General features: G+C 38.8%; 1 protein-coding gene across 1 annotated transcript in view; it reads right to left on the reverse strand.

Moving 5' to 3' along the window:
- Positions 1 to 22,744, reverse strand: part of DPY19L2 (dpy-19 like 2) — a 141,068-nt gene that overhangs the window by 63,821 nt on the left and 54,503 nt on the right. The window contains exon 12 of the mRNA XM_063114522.1: positions 12,615 to 12,674. Within this exon, the coding sequence (XP_062970592.1) occupies positions 12,615 to 12,674 (60 nt within the window). The remainder of the gene's footprint in view (positions 1 to 12,614; positions 12,675 to 22,744) is intronic.

A 22,744-nucleotide genomic window follows, 5' to 3' on the forward strand; every position in this document is an offset into this window, starting at 1 on the left:
GGTGCATGGGGTGGGGGCCTTGTTCTGGGTGGTGACACTCTATAGCAGCACAGGGTGTCACATGGTGAGAATGGCATGAGCAACAGAACTAACCTTCTCACTTGCTCTCCTTATAAAGCCATCAGAAACATACCCAGGACAACCCATTTAACCACCATGCCATTACTTCATGAATGGATCAATCCATTCATGAGGGCACAGTCCTTGTGATCAAATCACCTCTTAAGAGGCCCCACCTTTCACCACCATATTGCAGGTTAAGTTCCAACATGAGCTTGGAGAGACATTCAAACCATAGCAATCTGTGTATGAGTTTCATTGGTTCTATCCTAATTGGGATTCGCTCAGATTCTTGACTCTGTAGGTTTATGTCTTTTGCCAAATATGGGAAGTTTTCAGCCATTACGTCTTCAAATACTTTTCAGCCCTATTCTCTTTTTCTGCTCCTTCTGGAATTTTGATGAGTTAGATCTTTTGTCACTGCCTCATGGGTCCTTGAGTTTCTGTCATCTCTTTCCAGTCTATTTTCTCTCATTAGGTAATTTCTACTCATCTTCAAGTGCACTGATTGCTTCCTCTGTCATGGTCATTCTGCTATCAAGCCCATTCACTGACTTTTAAATCTCAGTTATTTTATTTCTCGGTTCTTTAATTCCCAAACTATCATTTATTGTTTAAGAATTTCTATTTTGGGGGGAGATTTTAAAATCTTCTCATTTGCTTCCAGAATATTTAAAATTGCTCACTGAAATACTTTTATAATGACTGCTTTAAAATCCTTGTTGGATAATCCTAACATCCTGTTCACTCCAGCATTGACAGCTGTTGATTGCTTTTTCTCATTCAAGTTGTTATTTTCTTTATTCTGGCCTATTGAATGGCTTTCTATTGGGTCCAGTACATTTTGGGTATTATGTTAGAGCCTGTGCATTCTATTTAAATATTTCTATTTTAGCAGACAGTTACTTTGTACAGGTTTAGTATGCAAGTCCTGGCCTACATTGTGTATTACAGTTACAATGAAAATTCAGTTTTCAGAGGCTTTGCAGTGCTATTCTGGTCAGCTCAACGTACCTAGTGCTGCTGGTACTCCATTCAGTCCCTATTTGTGCTGCCTGGGGGTGAAGAATGTTCTTTTGAGTGCTGTTGCTACTAGGTAGAGGAGGGAGATACCAGGTTTGTGGGGAGCAGAAAGCTCTGCCCTGGTTTGTCTCCTGTTGGCAGGGCTCCTGTTTTATCCCTGCTGGTGCCACCGGTGTGGGCAGCTTCCCTGGCAGCCCACTGTTGCTAGGTAGGGTATAGTAGATGCCAGACCCATGTGATGAGGTATTTCCTTGGACCCACTCTCTGAGTCCTGTCCCCCATCTGTGCTTCCCGATGCTTGTAGGGCTCCTGCTCAATCTCTGCCAGTGTTCCAGTAACAAAAGTGTTTACTGAGGCAGATTTCTGCTACTGGGTGGAGGACCTGGAGATGCTGGGCCTGGATTTCCTTCTGCCACTAGATTGCGTTTCAGAAGATGACAGCCTGTTCTGGTATTTTTTGAGTTCTAGAGTCCCTAGCCAGTCTGCCTTTCTATAGCATTAAACTGGAATTGGAGGTATAGTTATAAAATCATGATTTCATACATATACACACACACATGTGCATACACATACACACATGTACATGCAATGAAAACGCCTAGAAGTAAGAAAATACTGGTAGCAATGAGAACACCTACCACTCAGGTCTTGGTTGGTTAAACACCATTCTCCACTAAAGAAACCAATAATCCTTGGAGAAATAGCTCATTCCAGGGCTTGGGCAAGGAAATACAAGATAAACCTAGAGTATCTTGTTGAACCAGAATGTAAGAAAAGTACTCAAAGAGTTATAAAGACATGTTAAAAGGACAAATGATGCAGCTTGAAAACATTCACAATGGCTAAGTCTGGAACTGACACTTGTGTATAATGTGAGTTTTCCCGCACAATGAATTATTCCAGCATCATTTACTAGAAAGTGGCCTGCAATGAAATCTAGCTGGAATTGCAACTGGGGAGAATTGGCATTATATGCAGTCTTCTAACACATAAACATGGTACTTTTCAATTTATTTGGAATTTTTTAATTTCTTGAAAAGTTTTGAAAACATTTCCCATACAAATATTTTACGTATTTTGCTAGATTTATTCAGTTACTAAGTATTTTTTCTTCCTTATAAGGCATATTTTCAAAAAATGTTTTCTGTTTATTTCCAGAGAAAAGAAATTGAATTGAATTTTTAATAACAATCTTATATCTAGCCATGTTATTGAATTTTTATAATCCTTAATAATTTGTCTGTAAATTCTTTTGTTTTCTATTTAAATAATACTAAAATGAATTTTTCTTTTCCCATTTCATTTCTTTCCTTTTCCTATTATTTACTGTTCTTGCTTTAGCATGCTAGCTTAGACCTTTAATAAAATGTGAAAAAGCATATTTATTTTCATTTTTATTTTAAATGGAACACTCCAAATATCTCATTGGTAAAAGCAATAAATGCTGAAGAATTTCACTGGACTGAGAAAACTCCCTGCTATTTTTATTGTGCTAAGAGTTTTTATCATAAATAGGTGTTCAATGTTAACTTTACTTTCTGCATTTAATCGGATGATATTTTTTCTCTTTATCAGTGGGATAGTTTATATTTATAAATTTTCCAGAAACATCTTTGCCTTCCTAGGATAAACCCAATTTAATCACAATGGAGTATCTTTTTCATATATATGGCTATTCTTCACTTGCTAATCTTTTATATTTTTGTCATGGAATGATTTTAATCTAGGTGAAATTTTAAATCTATGTTCACGAGTAAGAATATCATTTCTCATATTATATTTATCTGGCCTTAGGACTGAGCTTTAGATTACCACTGAGGCTCTGTTTCCATTATTGTAAGGATTCTCATGCCTATGACTCACACAAAGTTCCCCTCTGTAAATTAGCATGAGTTCAGTTCAATAATTATCTTGCTACCAAAAATCAGAGTCTCCCACTAAGCAACGAATTTGTTCCTACTGAAGGAAACCCTGAAGTGAATTACTTAGATATAAAAGTACCTTGTTCAGATTCTATGTAACAAATACTTATCTTTGTTAAGGACATGTAGGAAGTAAAAATTAGCAATACTTAATATTGTAGGTAGGCTAAAAAATGGAGAATTTTTCTTCCAACTTACCATGTTGTGGTAAATAATATTAAAGTTAGATTTTGATCAATCATAAATGACAATTTTTCTATGTCTTATTTTACTGCCATTCAATGTAAAAAGAATTTCCTTATTTTCAAATTTATCAATTATGATGGAGTAAGATATACAACATATCTTTATTCCACAGGCACAAAAAAAATTACTTGGAATAATAAAACAGATTTTTTCCTTTCTCACTGTCTTCTATAAAGAAGGTATAAAAAAAAGTTAGCAAGCCACGGGCGGCTGTCAGCCATCCGTGGGCAGCAGAGCTGGGTGGAGGCGGGTACCTGCCCTCTGAGGGGCTGCACTTATCCATTCAGCAAGTACTCGAGGTTGAAGATGGCACTATGGATGTACGTGCTGAGGTACACCGAGTCCTCAGGGTGGACAGAACCATAGTATGTTTGAAAGTCCAGATATTTTTCTGACTTGTTCATCAATATATCCCCAGAGGAATACCTGGCATATAGTGGTTGCTCAGAAAATGTGTTGAATGAATTACTAAATTCAAGAAATATTTCCTGGGAGGTTCTAGTCAAGATGGTGAAATAGTCAGTCACCAGTGTCACTCTCTTTCAAAAATCAACCAATTAACAACTATTAAAACCCAACGACAGCCAAGTTGGGGCTGCTAGAGATCAGGGGAGGAGAGACTTATGGAGTGCATGAAGGTGGGAGAAACCATGATGAGAGAAAGAAAGAACCACTCCGAGCATTTTGAGCCCCGGCCATTTCAAGCCTGGCCCTGGTGAACACACGGAGCAGGAGCTGGCAAAAGCCACAGCTGTGCCCTTCAGATGGAGTTGCTTGGAGGCAGCAGGGGAGAAGAGGGCCTTGGTGGCCCCCAGGCTGGCAATTCTACTAATAGGGTTCCGATGGACCCACATAGGAGCGAAGAGCCACAACAACTGAAAAAAAGGAGCCACTCAGAGGTCAGTGAGTCATCACAAGGGACCAGCACATGGCCTACCCCATGGGAAGTGTTTGGAGTGTGGGCACTGGGGGAGATGGGCCACTGGGAGAACACTGGGGCATAACAAGGACAGCTGATCTGCCCCCCAATCAGTGCAAGACCACTCAGTGGAGACCGGTCAGGAATACAGAACTGCAGGGGCTGCAGTTTGCTGAAAAGACTCAGGCCCAGACCGGATTTTCTACACAATCCAGGTGTACTGGATCTCACAAGAGCCAGAAATACCTATAGTCAACCATTAAAACCTGAGCTGCACAAAAAGCCTTCCCCACAGAATCAGCAGCAAAGCAGCAATTTAGCTCAACCACAGAGCTCAAGTGCTGGTCCTCACAGGAAGTTCCCCTCTTTTAGAAGTAAGCAAAGGACAAAATTAGTTCCAGTGCAGATTTTAAGTGGTGGGAGCAGCAAATAATCCAACACAGAACTGAAAGAAAATACAAAATAACCCAGAACAGAGACAAAGTTTGATATTAACTAGCAAAGGTCTCACATCACCACAGAAAACATACAAAACCTAGAAAGAATGAATTTCCCTGGGCTACCAAGCCAGGGATGAAAGAGGGCTGGGGGCCTCAGCCATGCCCCCCGACACCTGCAACCAGCCCAGCAATGACCACTGAGCCACCAAAGGTAGCACCTCAGACTCTCCCAAGCCAGGGCAGTGGGGGTCCAAAGGCCTCTACCATGCCCCCCCAATACCCACAACCAGCATAGCCATGACCACTGAGCTGCCACGGGAAGCACCTGGGCTCCCCAAGCTGGGGCAGCAGGGTGCCGAGGGCTCAGACAAGCCCCTCCCAACACTCGCAACCAGTGCAGGAAGTGCCCAGTGCTCTTCCAAGCTGGGGCAATGGGGGACCTCGGCCTCAGCCATGCCCCCCGCCGACACCTGCAACCAGCCTAGCAATGACTACCGAGACACTGCAGGACGTGCTCAGGCACTCCTGGGCCAGGGCAGTGAGGGGCTGATGGCTTGGCCATGACCCCCAATATCCACAACCAGCCCAGTGACAACTACCAAGCTGCTGCAGGAAGCACCCAGGGCTCTCCCAAACCAGGGTGGTGGGGGGCTGAGGGCCTTGGCCATGCCTCACAAGACACCGACAACCAGCCCAGCAATCACAACTGAGCCACCACAGGAAGCACCCCAGGCTCCCAAGCTCGAGCAGTGCAGGGGAAGAGGGCTTCAGCCACACCCACCTGACATCTGCACCCAGACAAGTAATGACCAAGACACCACTGAAAGCTCCTGGTCTCCCCTGCAGGGATGAGGGTGTTGCCAAAGGCTTCAATCCTTCCTCCTTCCCCTCTCTCCCTCTCCCTGAACTGCTCTGCAACATCATAGAATTTTAAAAAATATTAATAAATATATTAACTTTAAAAAAAAGAAGGTATAAAAAGCCAGATTATCTTTTGTGTTGTTTATTTAGATGACTACTACAATTTGTCTTTCCTTTCTGTAAGGGACTAATCATATAAATCATGTCCATTTTAAAACATAAATATACACAGAACATTTATTATAACTCAACATTTCTCTGCTTAGATTTTTTTATTTGATATTCTTGAGTTGAAAGGTCAGTTCTTATTCTTTCCAGTACTCTACTGAAAATGAAATAGAAAATATAGTTTAAGACAATACATCTTCCCCTGAGTACGGCTTTGGCAGAATTCACTAAATGTCCAGGGGCACTTTTCTATTTATTGTCATTTTACAATAGTCTGAAAATGAAATTTCTACTTTCTTTTGATTTGCATTATTAAATTGTCCAGTTTTTCTGAAGTAAAAATTTGTATTATATTTTAGTTTTATATGTCCACGAACTTTTTGAAGTACCCTTGTATTAAAGGTTTTTGCCATCCAACAACTTAATTGACAAAATTTTCTACATTTTTACCATAAGAAATGGGAGAATGCCTCCAGCAAGGAGAAACTGGCATCTCTTTCCATTTTATTCTTCTAGAATCTAAGTAGAAATCTACCTCTCCTCCTCCTGATCTTGCCATAACTTTTCCAGTTTTACCCTCTCAATATATAATATGTAAACATATAGCTCTTCAATATGGCAGATTTTATTTTTTAGTAGTAGTACATCAAAGAACCAGAGAAAAAGAATGAATGTTATCTGTCTGATATTAAGAGAATTAGTAGTTGCATTGCCTACCTAATAACTTATTTTACTTGAAAACAAAATCGACTAACACAGCAGTAACATGGGCCATCATCCATTTGTGTATTGGGGAAGAAGCCCCCCCAAATTAGGTAGTGGCTGAGATGAAATAAGAAGAGGCTGGGAGATCATAGAAGAAAATATTAAAAGGGCAGAAATAATAGAGTCAAAAGTTGAAGCAGAAGGAAAGACATATAGATGCAGAGGAAAGAATAGGGGAAAATTTGAAAAGAACAAACAACTGAGTTATTTTGAAGGTAAGGTTAATGAAGCTAAAGAGAGAAACTAAAGGCAAATAAAAAGAAATTTAAAAAGCAAGGTTGTATGAATATAGCAGAATGAAAAGTAAAGTAAGAATGTCCCGAGAGTAATGCTGAAATAAACAAACCAATTTACTGAAAATGAACTGTAGTCTCTGCTAAGGACTATTTCCTACCTTAGATATTAGCTATTTATAATACTTATTAAATAAAAATCATTATAGTTTTATGTATATTATCTATATTCAGTGTATAGAAATAAAGTAGAGTTTAAAGAAACTGTGTTGAAACAAGCAGGTATCCAGGTGGCACAGGCTCCTGCCCAAGCCCGAGGGATTGCACACTGACCTAGCCAATGCCAAGGTAAGCGTAGGCTCCCACCTGAGCCCCAGAGGGGTCTCACACTGACCAAGTGGTTGACCAGATGAGCACGGTCTCCCATGTGGCTGACCCCCGATGCAGCGGTGGGCCTCGCCAGGCATGCCTGAGCACCAGAGGGGCCCGCTTAACAACTGAACAGGAGCCAAAGCAGTCCACCACACATTCAACTGCACTGATATAAGAAGAGTCACCAGAAGAGCCTACAAATAGAGGAAGAAGTCTTTCTCCTCATAGCCCACTGGAGGATAATGGAAGAAACAAGTGTCCTACCAGAAGACTAAACATCAATGAAAAAATACTAGATCTACAAATAAACAAGAAGACATGACATCACCAATGGAATATGCTAATTCTCAAGAACAAGATCCCATAGAGCAGGAAACCCTTGAGATGTGTGAAAAGGAATTCTGAGCACTGATCTCAAGAAAACTCAAATAGGAAAGAGAAGAATTAATTAGAGAACACAATGAAACAAGAAAAAATATCCAGGACATGAAGAAAGAAATTTACAAAGAGATTAGTACCTTAAAAAAGAATTTAACCAAACTCCTAGAAATGAAGGATTCACTCAATGAAATAAAAACCAGAACAGAAAGCTTCAACAGCAGACTAAAGGAAGCAGAAGAAAAAATTTCAGACCTTGAAGATGGCATTTTTGAAATAACCCAGGCAGACAAAAAAAAAAAAAAAGGAAAAAAAATTTTTTAAATGAAGAAAATTTAAGAGAGCTAGCAGACGACCTCAAGTGCACAAACATTCAAATCATGGGTATTCCAGAAGGGGAGAAGAAAGGAAAAGGAATTGAAAACCTATCCAAGGAAGTAATAACAGAAAACTTTACGGGTATAGTGAGAGATGCAGACCTCTGGGAAGCCCAAAGATCCCCAAACAGATGCAATCCAAAAAGATCCTCTCCAAGAAAAATTATTGTCAAACTGGCAAAACTCAAAGACAAAAAGAGAATTCTAAAAGTAAGAAGAGAAAAACACCAAGGCATCTATAAGGGAGCCCCCATCAGACTAACAGCAGACTTCTTAACTGAAAGCTTACAGGCCAGAAGTAAATGGGATGATATATTCAAAAGACTAAAAGAAAAAATTGCCAGCCAAGAATTCTATACACAACAAGGTTATCCTTCAGAAATGAGAGAGAAATGGTATATTTCCCAGACAAACAAAAAATATGGGAGTTCACTACCTCACGACAAGCCCTGCAAGAAATTCTCAAAGGAGTCCTGCATCCAGAATCTGAAAAATGATAACTATCATGGATTTACAAGAAAGATCAAAGCTTACTCTTAAAACCAAAATTTTAATGAGAAGAGAGAGAAACTAAATCATGTCACCTCAAAAATCCAACTAACATCAAAGATGAAAAACAATAGGGGAAGAAAGGAACACATAATATTTAAAACATCTAAACTAAAAGCAATATAATGACAGGAGTAAAGTAATACTTATAAATAAGCACCCTAAATGGAAATGGATTAAACTCCCCATTCAAAAGACACAGATTGACTGACTGGATTAAGAAGCTAGACCCAACTATATGCTGTCCTCATGAGACCCACCTCACCTATGAAGATACACACAAATTAAAAGTGAACAGATAGAAAAATATATACCATGCAAATGGAAACCAAAACCAAGCAGAAGTAGTTATTCTTATATGGGATAAAATAGACTTGAAAACAAAATCATAAAAAGAGGCAAAGAAGGGCATTATATGATAGTAAAGGGATCTACACAGTTAGAAGACATAATAGTCATAAATATGTATGCACCCAACACTGGAGCACCCAGATATGTAAACAAAACACTCTTAGACCTAAAAAAGAGAGATAGACCATAACACAATAAGAGTGGGAGACCTGAACACCCCTCTCTCAGCATTGGACAGATCTTCCCAGGCAACAAATCAACAAAAAAACACAGGATTTAATCTAAACCTTAGACCAACTGGACCTGGCAGACATCTACAGAACATTTCATCCAACAACTAGAGATTATACATTCTTCTTATCAGCACATGGAACATTCTCCAGAACAGACCATATGTTAGGTCTCAGCAAATTTAAAAAAAAAAAACCAAAGTCATTCCTAGTATCTTTTCTGACCATAATGGACTAAAACTGGAAATCAATAACAAGGAAAATTCTAGAAACTACTCAAGTGCATGGAAACTAAACAACACACTCCTCAATGACCTATTGGCCAAAGAAGAAATTAAATAGGGAATCAAAAAATTTCTTTACACTATCAAAAATAAAGATACATCATATCTAAACCTCTGGGATACTGCAAAAGCAGTACTAAGAGGGAAGTCTATTGCAATAAATGCTCACATCAAAAGAATAGAAATACTTCAAATAAACGACCTAACACTACACCTCAAAGAACTAGAAAAACAACAACAATCCAATCCTAAAAGTAGTAGATGAAAAGAAATAATTAAGATCAGGGCAGAAATAAATGAAATGGAGACTCCAAAAAATGACAGAAAAGATCAACGAAACAAGAAGTTGGTTTTTGAAGAAGATAAATAAAATAGATAAACCATTAGCTAGGTTAACAATAAAATGAAGAAAGAAGACCCAAATAACAGAAATCAGAAATGAAAAGGGAGACATTATGACTGACACCACAGAAATACAAAGAATTACTAGAGATTATTATAAAGAACTGTATACCAACAAATACAAAAACCTGGAGGAAATGGATAAATTTCTGGAAACACAGAAACTACCAAGACTATACCAAGAAGAAATAGAAAAACTGAACAAATCAATAACAAACGGAGATTGAAACAGTAATCAGAAATCTTCCAACCAAGAAAAGCCCAGGACTGGATGGCTTTACAGCTGAATATTATCAAACCTTTAAAGAAGAATTAATACCACTTCTCTTCAAACTTTTCCAAAAAACTGAAACAGAAGCCATTCTCCCAAACTCATTCTATGAAGCCAGCATCAACCTGATACCAAAACCAGATAAAAACACAACAAAAAGAGAAAACTACAGGCCAATATACATGATGAAAATAGATGCAAAAACCCTCAAAAAAATACTAGCAATCAGATTACAGAAACACATCAAAAAAATTATACACCATGATCAAGTGAAATTCATCCCAGGGACTCAAGGTTGGTTCAACATAGCAAGTCAATAAATGTGATACACCACATCAACAAAACCAAGGACAAACACCATGTGATTATCTCAGCCAATGCAGGAAAAGCATTTGACAAAATTTAACATCCCTTCATGATTAAGACTCTCAACAAATTAAGTATAGAAGGAAATTATATCAATACAATAAAAGCCATTTATGACAAACCAATTGCCAATATCATCCTGAATAGAAAAATAGCTTTCAGCTTTTCCCTTAAGAACAGGAAGAAGACAAGGATGACCACTATTACCACTCCTATTTAACATACTGTTGGAAGTTCTAGCCAGAGCAATTAGGCAAGAGAAAGAAATAAAGGGCATCCAAATTGGAGAGGATGATGTCAAACTGTCCTTGTTTGCTGACAACATGATCTTATATATAGAAAAACTTATAGGCTCTACCAAAAAACTCTTACAGCTGATTATCAATTTCAGTAATGTTACAGGATAAAAAATCAAAACCCAAAACAATAGCATATCTATATTCCAATAAAAAACAAGCAGAAAATGAAATCAAGAAAGAAAGCCCATTCACAATAGCTGCAAAAAAAAAAAAAACCTAGGTATCAATTTAACAAAGAATGTGAAAGATCTCTACAATGAGAACTACAAAACACTATGGAAAGAAATTAAAGAGGACATAAAAAGGTGGAAAGACACACCATGCTCTTGGATGGGAAGAATTCACATTGTGGAAATGTCCATTCTACCCAAAGCAATCTACAGATAGAATGCAATCTCCATCAAAATACCAATGACATTCTTCACAGAAATAGAAGAAACAATCCAAATATTCATATGAAACAACAAAAGACCCCGAATAGCCAAAGCAATCCTAAGCAAAAAAAATAAAGCTGGAGGCATAACACTACCCAACTTCGAATTATATTATAAAGCTATTGTAACCAAAACAGCATGGCACTGGCATAAAAACAGACACTTGGATCAATGGAATAGAACAGAAAACATGGGAATCAACCCACACATGTACAGCCAACTGATCTTTAACAAAGGCAGCAAGAATATACATTGGGGAAAAGACTGTCTCTTTGATAAATGGTGTTGGGAAAATTGGACACCCATTTGCAGAAAAATGAAAAATGAAACTGGACCTCTCACCATATACCAAAGTCAACTCAAAATGGATTAAAGACTTAAATATAAGGCCTGAAACCATAAAATTACTAAAGGAAAATACAGGGGAAACACTCCAGGTAATAGGACTGGGCAAAGGCTTTATGAATAAGACCCCAAAAGCACAACCAACAAAAGAAAAAATAAATAAATGAGATCATATCAAACTAAAAAGCTTCTGCACAGCAAACAATCAAAAGAGCAGAAAGACAACCTATGGAATGGGAGAAAATATTTGCAAACTATACATCTGACAAGGGATAAACATCCAGAACATACAAAGAACTCAAACAACTATAAAGTAAAAAAACAAAAATCCAATTAAAAAATGGGCAAAGGAGATGAATAGACACTTTTCAAAGGAAGACATACAAATGGCCAACAGGTACATGCAAAAATGCTCAGCATCCCTAGTCATCAAAGAAATGCAAATCAAAACCACACTGAGATATTATCTCACCTCAGTTAGACTGGCCATTATTAAGAAGACCGAGAACAACAAATGCTGGCAAGGATGTGGGGAAAGGGCAACTCTCCTACACTGTTGGTTGGACTGTAAACTAGCACAGCCTTTATGGAAAACAGTACGGAGGTTTCTCAAACAACTACAGATGGAGCTAGCATATGATCGAGCAATCCCACTACTGGGTATATATCCAAAGGAATGGATATCATCATGTTGAAGGGATACCTGAACTCCCATGTTCATAGTAGCTCTACTTTCAATAGCCAAAATACAGAACCAAGCTAAGTGTCCATCAACAGACAACTGGATAAAGTGAATGTTGTATATATACACAATGGAATACTACTCAGCCATAAAAAAGAATGAAATCCTGCCATATGCAAAAACACGGATGAGTATGGAGAAAATGATGTTAAGTGAAATAAGCCAAACTAGGAAAGAGAAATACTACATGTTCTCACTTATAACAGGGTGCTAAGGAAGAAGGAAAGAAAGAGAAAGAGAAAGAAAGAAAAGGAAAGAAAAGGAAAGGAAAGAAAGAAAGAAAGAAAGAAAGAAAGAAAGAAAGAAAGAAAGAAAGAAAGAAAGAAAGAAAGAAAGAAAGAAAAGAACGAAAGAAAAGAACACAGCAATTCAGTGAACTTTCAGAAGGAAAGAACAAACCTAACATTATTAGAGATGGGGGGAGGGTGGGAAGGGGTTTGGGGAGGGACAGGTAGAGTAAAGGTCATAAAGAAAAATCATGATTTGTAATAATGAATATGCTAATAATAATAAAAAGAGAAAAGAAATATTAGAGGCATTAAAAAGAAAAGAAACTGTAAAAAATGTTGAACCTTACCCAAAAGTTGAGTTCAGATACGCCCAATCTTTGAATTTTATTTCTCTTTAGAATTAGTGCCTAAAATGCATATGATAGAAAATGAAATAATTAAACACAATCAACATTTATATTTTATATGAATGGTACGTTTCAAAAATTACACAGCTAACCCCCTTCCATTTCAGTTATCACAAGCCATTTTTCTCCTTAACTGTTGATTTTTCAAATTTTGGACATGGCAAATTTTCTTGAGGCAAAACTAAATGTTTTGTGTGCCAAAACGCTGCCTCTGGAATCAAATTAATTTCTCACTAAGTGGCTCTGGAATTTTCCTGCAGGGTAACTCCTCTAACGAGGTATGGGGTATGTGGATAGAGCATCCGTGCAAGTTATCCCGCAAAATTAGTGGACTAAATAAACATGAAAATCCTTCCTCTCCAAATTCCCTAATAAAAGACTTAAAAATGTTTTTTAGACAGGAATAATTGAATTTATGAGAAAGAGAAGGAACTTTCATGGTGCCAGAAAAAAAGAGGTGAGTTTAAAAAAACTTAAACATTAATTAGAAGAAAACATATCTTTAAGGAGTTCTATAGATTTGGATTACAACTATGTGCTTGTATTATATAAAGAGGAATGCAGCAGAAAAGGCATTGGGTCTATGCAAGGTAAGAAGTCGGACTGGAGACTCATGCATAAAGCTGGAGTCCTCAAAAACCATATTCAGTGCTATGGACTGAAAATTTGCATCTCCCAAAATTCATATGTTGAAACTGTAATCCCGTGTGATGATATTTGGTGGTGTGGCCTTTGGGAGGTAATTAGAACATGAGAGTGGAATATCCTCACAAATGGGATTAGTGCCTTTACAAGAAGGGACACAAGAGAAATGATCTCTCTCTCTCTGCCACATGAGCATATAGCAAAAAAGCTTTTGCTTGCAAACCAGGAAGAGAAACTTTACCATGAACCAAATCTGCCAGCACCTTGACCTTGAACTTCCTAGCCTCCAGAACTGTGAGAAAAACCTTTCTGTTCTTTAAGCCACCTGATCCATAGTATTTTTGTTACAGCAGACCAAACAGACTCAGTGGTGAAGAATACTCCACCTACCTTCTCTACAAGTTGATAGGCATTTGTTTATTCCCAAGTTTGGAGTGGGAAAAAAAAAATGCTTCCCACGAGAAAGTGAAATCTTAGGCGTGTATTATTTAGATTTAAAGTAGCATTTTATATTCTACATAAAAATTCCCAAGGTGAGCCAGAATTCCCAAGGTGAACTAAATTCTCGAGTGCAGTAATTCCCAAGGCAAGCTAGAATTCATGAAATTCAAACAATAGAAAAATATGAATGTACCAGATTATGCATTGCAACATTGCTTGTACATGCAAAATATAGGAAACAACCTAAACGTCCAGATGTAGGAGAGTGGTTGAATTACCTATGGCACATCCACAAAACACTATGAAACAACAAAAAAGAATGAAAAAAATCTCTATGAACTGATATGGAGTGGTATCCAGGATAGGCTGTTAAACAAAAAAATATCAAAGTGCAAAAGACTATCTTTCATGTAAAGAAGAAGGGATATAAGAAATATCTATGTAACATTGATTAGTATACCCCCCCAAAACACAACTAAATGGGTAAATCAGAAGACTGAAAAGATTTGTTATTTACGAATAATAGGTAGAAAATGAAAAGAAAGGTGGAGAGAATGTGGTGGAAGAAATGGGGAGAAATGACAATTTCTGAGTATAACTTTCTGTATACTTTTTCCTCTTAGAAATATGGTCTAATGTTGCACACAAAATAAATAAATTGACTAAAATCAATCTGAATGGGAACTTCTGCTTCTGGCCAAGTTTGCGTAACATTAACCACATTTAGTCTCTTGCCAGAAAAAACTAAAAAAACAAGCAAAATAGGTTATAAGAGACTACTATAAACAATTATACACCAACAAATGAGATAACCTACACAATATGAATAAATTCCTAGAAACATACAACCTATCAAGACTGAATCATGAAGAAATAGAAAATCTGAACAGATGTCCAACTAGTAAAGAGATTAAAACAGTAAACCTAAACCTCTTAACAAAGAAAAGCCCAAGACCAAATGGCTTTGCTGGAAAATCTTACCAAACATTTTAAGAATTAATGCCAATCCTCAAAGTCTTCCAAAAAAACTGAAGAGGGGGAAACACTTCCAAACACATTTTATGAGGCCAGCATTAACCTTGATAACAAATCCAGAAAGACACTACAAGAAAACTGTAGGCCAATAACCCTGATGAGCATAGCAGAAAAACACAAATACCCCTCTTAAAAAATAGATAGGCTTTCTGCCATGAGCAGAAGCCGCGTGACGTCCACGCCAGATTCAGCTGTCCCAGAACCTTTCCACAGCTATCCACTGAGATATTAGTACATGCTCTACCAACCTCAGAACTTTGTTGTGATGTCCAAAAGAGAACCAAAATAAGAAATTAGTTTGAAAATGAAAGAACATGGTTAAAATATAAGGGAGGACCACTGCTGGTGGCCAGTCGTGGGGGCTGACTGCCACTTTGCCCTTGGCAGGAGAGGCTGCCTTGTTTACAGGCAACAGCTTTGAAGTATGAAGCAGGAAAAGAACTGTTTCTTAGCTGTAAAAGCGAGTCTCTAAACAGGGAACACGGCACCGGGCCGCTGTTGATGCTGCCAGGATCCCGGAGGCCGGGGCCGCGCTGAAGGCGGCCAGCTGCCCTATTCAGGATTCGAGATTTCAGGCCAGCATAAAAGAAAATTCCTGGGAGCTCCCGAGCCGCACCGCGGGACCGAGTGAGCAGCCAGAGGCGGCGGCGGCCAGGGACAGGGATGGCGACAACGCAGAGGCAGAGAGGGAGCGGCCCGGCCCGGCACAGCCCCGTAAGTGACCCCTGGCCTGGCCCTGCTTAGGGGGCGGAGGCCTGCCCGGCTGCTGCCTGCCCAACCGGGCCACTCACCGGCCCTGGGGCTGCCTCCATTTACTCAGGTGGTGGCGGCTCCGGCCCGGCTCACCCCAGCCTTTCCTCCTTGCCCGGCTCGTCTCCTCACTGAGCCTTCCCACTTGCTTGCCCCAGCGCGGGGCTTCCCGGGGCCTACGGGCCGGCCTCCCCTACCACTCCCTCCGCGGTTCTCTGGCAGGGCTGTTGGCATGGGGCGTCCCTGGCCAGCGTCCCTGGCCAGCATCGGGAAGGCAAGGAAGTACAGGCTGGGCCGACTGTCACACCACCGCACCCTGGGCTCCAGCCCCCGGTAAAATTCCTGTTACCGGGAGGCAGATACCATCTCTGCAGCCACCAGTGTGGAAAAACGCCTACCCAATTTCTGGTGAGGAATAGTGTGGTCGGATAGTTCCCGAGTTCCCTTGAACCTGCCGGAGAGCTGACTGCGGGCGGGCACCGGAGTCAGTCCATGCCAGGGGGATTCAAAGGTGAACCATGTGCTGCGGGTTCCTCCCCCAAGGAGCTCACGTTCTGGTGTGGGAGATAAGACAAGTACACAAACAACCACAATACCAGGAGGAAGGTGATAAGTCCCGAGAAAGATCTACACAGTGCTACAAAGGCACCCAGAGCGACCAGTCGTCTGCGCCTAGAAGAAACCTGGTAGACTTCCTGGGCGAGGTGGTGCTGAGCAGGGTCTTGAAGGCCCAGCTGATAGATGAGTGCTGCAGAAGACACGTCCCAGCCCAGCCCAGTGTGCACAGAGCGGGGAGACGTCCGGCTAGGGAGGCGGAGACTCGACAGAAACCACACACCCTGTGGGGCCGTCACTGCGTGATCCAGCAGCCCAGGCTAGAGCGCACGGAACAGGGAGAGGTCCTGCACGGGAAGTGGAAGCTCAGCAGAGACCACACACCCTGCGGTACCGCCCCGTGATCCAGCAGCCCAGCAGAGACCAAGCTGACCAGAAAGGTGGCTCCCAGGAGAGGCCCAAGACCCAATGCAACCACACACACAAGGCACTAGAGGCCAACTGAGCAGTCACGGAGGGAGCCATACCAAATCGGCAACCACAGCAACATCTTAGTTAGTCAATAGTCTCAAACCGGTGGACTGTGAAATGCCCTGCCACAATGAATAAACATCAAAAAAAAGATACCAGAAATACAAAAAATCAAGAAAGTACACCACCAAAGGTTAATAAATCTCAAACACTAGATCCTATAGAACAAGAAGCCCTTGAAATGACTGACAAGGAATTTCGAGTGATAATTCTAAGGAAACTGAATGAGATACAAGAAAACTCAGCTAGACATCATGATGAAATGAGGAAATGTGTACAGGACCTGAAGGAGGAAATGTACAAGGAAATCAATGTCCTGAAAAAAAATGTAGGAGAACTTGCCGAACTGAAGAAGTTATTCAGCGAAATAAAAAACACAACAGAGAGTTTAACCAGCAGGCTTGTCGAAGTTGAAGAGAGAACCTCTGAACTTGAAGATGGGCTGTTTGAAATAACACAAGCAGATAAAAAAAGAAAGAAAAAAGAATTAAAGACATTGAAGAAAATCTCAGAGAGATATCAGACAACCTTAAGCAATCAAATATCCGAGTCATGGGTATTCCACAAGGGGAGGAAAACGGAGATTGCATTGAAAATATATTCAACAAAATAGTGGCAGAAAACTTCCCAGGTATAGGAAAAAACACAGATCTTCAGATCTAGGAAGCTCAAAGATCTCCAAACGTATTCAACCCAAAAAGCCCTTCTCCAAGACATGTTATAGTCAAATTGGCAAAACAAAGAGACAAAGAGAGAATCTAAAAAGCTGCAAGAGAGAAGCGTCAAATCACCTATAAGGGAGTCCCAATCAGGCTACCATCACACTTTTCATCACAAACCCTAAAAAAAGCTAGAAAGGAATGGGATGATATATTCAAAATACTAAAAGACAAAGATTGGCAGCCAAGAATACTCTACCCTGCAAGGCTATCCTTCCGAAATGAAGGGCAAATAGTATATTTCTCAGACAAACAAAAACTGCGGGAGATCACTACCACAAGACCACCCTTACAAGAAATCCTCAAGGGAGTACTGGGTTTCGTTCCTGAAAAATAACTACTACTGAAGAGTAAACAAACAAACAAAAATGCTATCTAAAACCTAAGAAACCAACAAACACAGAAACCAAACACTAAATCAGAAAGCAAGGAACAAAAGACACCTAAGACAACCTAACAACCAATAAAATGCTAGGAATAAATCAACATCATTCAATAACAACTCTTAATGTAAAAGGCTTAAATTCCCCAATCAAAAGACACAGACTGGCTGACTGTATTAAAAAGGAGGACCCAACTATATGCTGCCTACAAGAGACCTACCTCACCCATAAAGATTCACATAGACTAAGAGTGAAAGGATGGAAAAAGATTTACCATGCAAATAGAAAAGAAAAACGAGCTGGAGTAGCTATTCTTATATCTGACAAAATAGGCTTTAAACTAAAAACCATAAAAAGAGACAATGAGGGACACTACTTAATGATAAAAGGACTGATGCATCAAGAAGACATAACAATCATAAATATGTATGCACCCAATGTTGGAGCAGCCAGATTTATAAAACAAACTCTATTAGACCTAAAGAAGGAAATAGACACTAATACCATAATAGCAGGGGACCTGAACACCCCACTGTCAATATTAGACAGATCGTCTAGGCAAAGAATCAGTAGAGAAACACATGATCTAAACAATACTCTAGACCAATTGGAATTGGCAGATATCTACAGAACATTACGTCCAACAACCTCAGGATATTTATTCTTCTCATCAGCACACGGATCATTCTCCAGGATAGATCACATATTAGGTCACAAATAAAGTCTCAATAAATTCAAAAAAATTGGAATTATCCCATGTATCTTCTCAGACCACAATGGATTAAAACTAGAAATTAATAACAAACGAAAATCTGGAAACTATACAAACACATGGAAATTAAACAGCATTCTACTGAATGACATATGGGTCCAAAAAGAAATCAAGCAGGAAATCAAAAAATTTATTGAAACTAACGAAAATAATGATACATCATAAAAAAACCGGTGGGATACTGCAAAAGCAGTATTAAGAGGGAAATTTATTGCATTAAATGCTCACCTCAGAAGAATGGAAAGATGGGAAGTGAACAACCTAACACTTCACCATAAAGAACTAGAAAATCAAGAACAATCCAAACCTAAAGTTAGCAGACGGAAAGAAATCATTAAGATCAGAGCAGAACTGAATGAAATTAAACCAAAAAAAAAAAATACAAAAGATCAATGTATCAAAAAGTTCTTCTTTTGAAAAGATAAATAAAATTGACAAACCATTCGCATGGCTAACAAAAAAAAGAAGAGAGAAGTTTCAAATAACAAAAATTAGAAATGAAATAGGCAATATTACAACTGATTGATCTGAAATACAAGGAATCATTCGAGACTACTATAAACAACTATGCGCCAATAAATTTGAAAATCTGGAGGAAATGGATAAATTTCTGGACACACACAAGCTCCCAAAACTGAACCATGAAAACGTAGAAAATCTGAACAGACCAATAACAATAAAGGAGATTGACGCTGTTATCAGAAGGCTCCCAACAAAGAAAAGCCCAGGACCAGATGGATTCACAGCAGAATTTTACCAAACATTCAAAGAGGAATTGACACCGATTCTTTACAAACTATTCCAAAAGACTGAAACGGATGCAAATCTCCCAAACTCATTCTATGAAGCAAACATCATCCTGATACCAAAACCAGGTAAAGATATAACCAAAAAAGAAAACTACAGGCCGATATCCTTGATGAATATAGATGCAAAAATCCTCACTAAAATACTAGCAAACAGAATACAGCAACACATATGTAAAATTATTCACCACGATCAAGTGGGATTCATCCCAGGGATGCAAGGTTGGTTCAACATACACAAATCAATAAATGTGATAAACCATATTAATAAAGTCAAACACAAGGACCATATGATCATCTCTATAGATGCTGAAAAAGCATTTGATAAAATTCAGCACTCATTCATGACAAAGACCCTGTATAAGTTAGGTATAAAGGGAAAGTATCTCAACATAATTAAAGCCATATATGACAAACCCACTACAAATATCATCCTGAATGGGGAAAAGCTGAAAGCTTTTCCTTTAAGAAAAGGAACTAGACAAGGATGCCCACTCTCACCACTCCTATTCAACAAAGTGTTGGAAGTACTAGCCAGAGCAATCAGAGAAGAGAAGGAAATAAAGGGCATCCAGATTGGAAAAGAAGTCAAACTGTCCCTGTTTGCATATGACATGATCCTATATATCGAACAGCCTAAAACCTCTACAAGAAAACTCTTGGAATTGATAAATGATTTCAGCAGAGTAGCAGGATACAAAATCAACACACAAAAATCAGTAGCATTTCTTTTCTCCAATAGTGAACATGCAGAACAAGAAATCAAGAAAGCCTGCCCATTTACAATATCCACCAAAAAAATAAAATACTTAGGTATTGAGTTAACCAAGGACGTGAAAAATCTCTATAATGAGAACTACAAACCACTGCTGAGAGAAATTAGAGAGCATACAAGAAGATGGAAAGATATCCCATGCTCTTGGATTGGAAGAATCAACATAGTAAAAATGTCCATACTATCCAAAGTGATATACAAATTCAATGCAATCCCATTCAAAATTCCAAAGACATTTTTCTCAGAAATGGAAAGAACTATCCAGACATTTATATGAAATAATAAAAGACCACGAATAGCCAAAGCAATGCTGAGCAAAAAAAATAAAGGTGGAGGCATAACACTACCCGACTTTAAGCTATACTACAAAGCTATAATAACCAAAGCAGTATGGTGCTGGCATAAAAACGGACACACTGATCAATGGAATAGAATAGAGAATCCAGAAATCAACCCACACACTTATTGCCATCTGATCTTTGACAAAGGCACCAAGCCTATTCACTGGGGAAGGGACTGCCTCTTCAGCAAATGGTGCTGGGATAACTGGATATCCATATGTAGGAGAATGAAACTAGACCCATACCTCTCACCATATACTAAAATCAACTCAAAATGGACTAAGGATTTAAATATACACCCTGAAACAATAAACCTTCTTAAAGAAAACATAGGAGAAACACTTCAGGAAATAGGACTGGGCACAGACTTCATGAATACAACCCCAAAAGCATGGGTAACCAAAGGAAAAATAAAAAAATGGGATTATATCAAACTAAAAAGCTTCTGTACAGCAAAAGAAACAATTAACAGAGTTAAAAGACAACCAGCAGAGTGGGAGAAAATATTTGCAAAATATACATCTGACAAAGGATTAATATCCAGAATATATAAGGAACTGAAACAACTTTACAAGAAAAACACAAGCAACCCAATTAAAAAATGGGCAAAAGAGCTAAACAGGCATTTCTCTAAGGAAGATATACAAATGGCCAACAGACATATGAAAAAATGCTCAACATCACTCAGCATCCGGGAAATGCAAATCAAACCACACTGAGATACCATCTAACCCCAGTTAGGATGGCTAAAATCCAAAAGACTCTGAACGATAAATGCTGGCGAGGTTGCGGAGAAAAAGGAACTCTCATACATTGTTGGTGGGACTGCAAAATGGTGCAGCCTCTATGGAAAATGGTATGGAGGTTCCTCAAACAATTGCAGATAGATCTACCATAGGACCCAGCTATCCCACTGCTGGGAATATACCCAGAGGAATGGAAATCATCAAGTCAAAGGTATACCTGTTCCCCAGTGTTCACTGCAGCACTCTTTACAATAGCCAAGAGTTGGAACCAGCCCAAATGTCCATCATCAAATGAGTGGATCCGGAAAATGTGGTACATCTACACAATGGAATACTACTCAGCTATAAAAACGAATGAAATACTGCCATTTGCAACAACATGCATGGACCTTGAGAGAATTATATTAAGTGAAACGAGTCAGGCACAGAAAGAGAAATACCACATGTTCTCACTTATTGGTGGGAGCTAAAAATTAATATATAAATTCACACACACACACACACACACACACACACAAAAAAAAAAAAAACGGGGGGGAGATGAAGATATAACAACCACAATTACTTGAAGTTGATACGATAAGCAAACAGAAAGGACATTGTTGTGGGGGAGGGGGGGAGGGAGAAGGGAGGGAGGTTTCGGTGATGGGGAGCAATAATCAGCCGCAATGTATATCGACAAAATAAAATTAAAAAAATAAATAAATAAATAAACTTTAAAAAAATAAATAAAAATAAATTTAAAAAAATAAAACTTTCTAACGAAAGTATATAACATGAAAAATAAAAAAAAGATAAAAGTCTTCAATAAACATTTCTCCAAGGAAGACACACAAATTGCCAACAAGTTCAGTCATATGTCATATAACAACAGGGGTCTGTTCTGAGAAATGCACTGTCAGGCAATTTTGTCCTTATATGAACATCACAGAGTATATTTACACAAACCTAGATGGTATATTCTACTGTACCCCTGGGCTACACAGTGCATACAGCCTACTGCTGCTAGGCTACAAACCTGTAGAGCATGTTACTGTACTGAATACTGAAGGCAACTGTGACATAGTAGTAAGTACTTGTGGATCTAAACATAGAAAAGGTACAATAAAAATATGGTATTATAATCTTACGGGATCACCATCATATATGCAGACTGTCATTGATCAAAATGTCCTTATGCGGCACATGACTGTATTTGAAAAGATGCTCAACGTCACTAATCATCAGGGAAATGTAAATCAAAACAATGAGACACCACCTCACATCTGTTAGAATGGCCATTATAAAAACAAAACCAGAAATAACAAGTATTGGTAAGGATGCAGAAAAACTGGAACCCTTATGCACTGTTGGTGAGGATGTAAAATGGCACAGCCAAAACAGTAGGGAGGTTCCTTACAAGATTAAAAATAGAACTACTACATGATCAAGCAATTCCATTTCTGGGTATTTATAAAAAAAAAATTGAAAACGAGACCTCAAAGAGATATTTGCACTTCCAGGTCTATTGCAGCATTATTCATAATAGTCAGGAAGTGGAAACAACCTAAATGTACATTAATGGATGAATG

Source organism: Cynocephalus volans, chromosome 11 (genome assembly GCF_027409185.1).
Source record: "Cynocephalus volans isolate mCynVol1 chromosome 11, mCynVol1.pri, whole genome shotgun sequence".
In the NCBI taxonomy this organism is placed as follows: domain Eukaryota; kingdom Metazoa; phylum Chordata; class Mammalia; order Dermoptera; family Cynocephalidae; genus Cynocephalus; species Cynocephalus volans.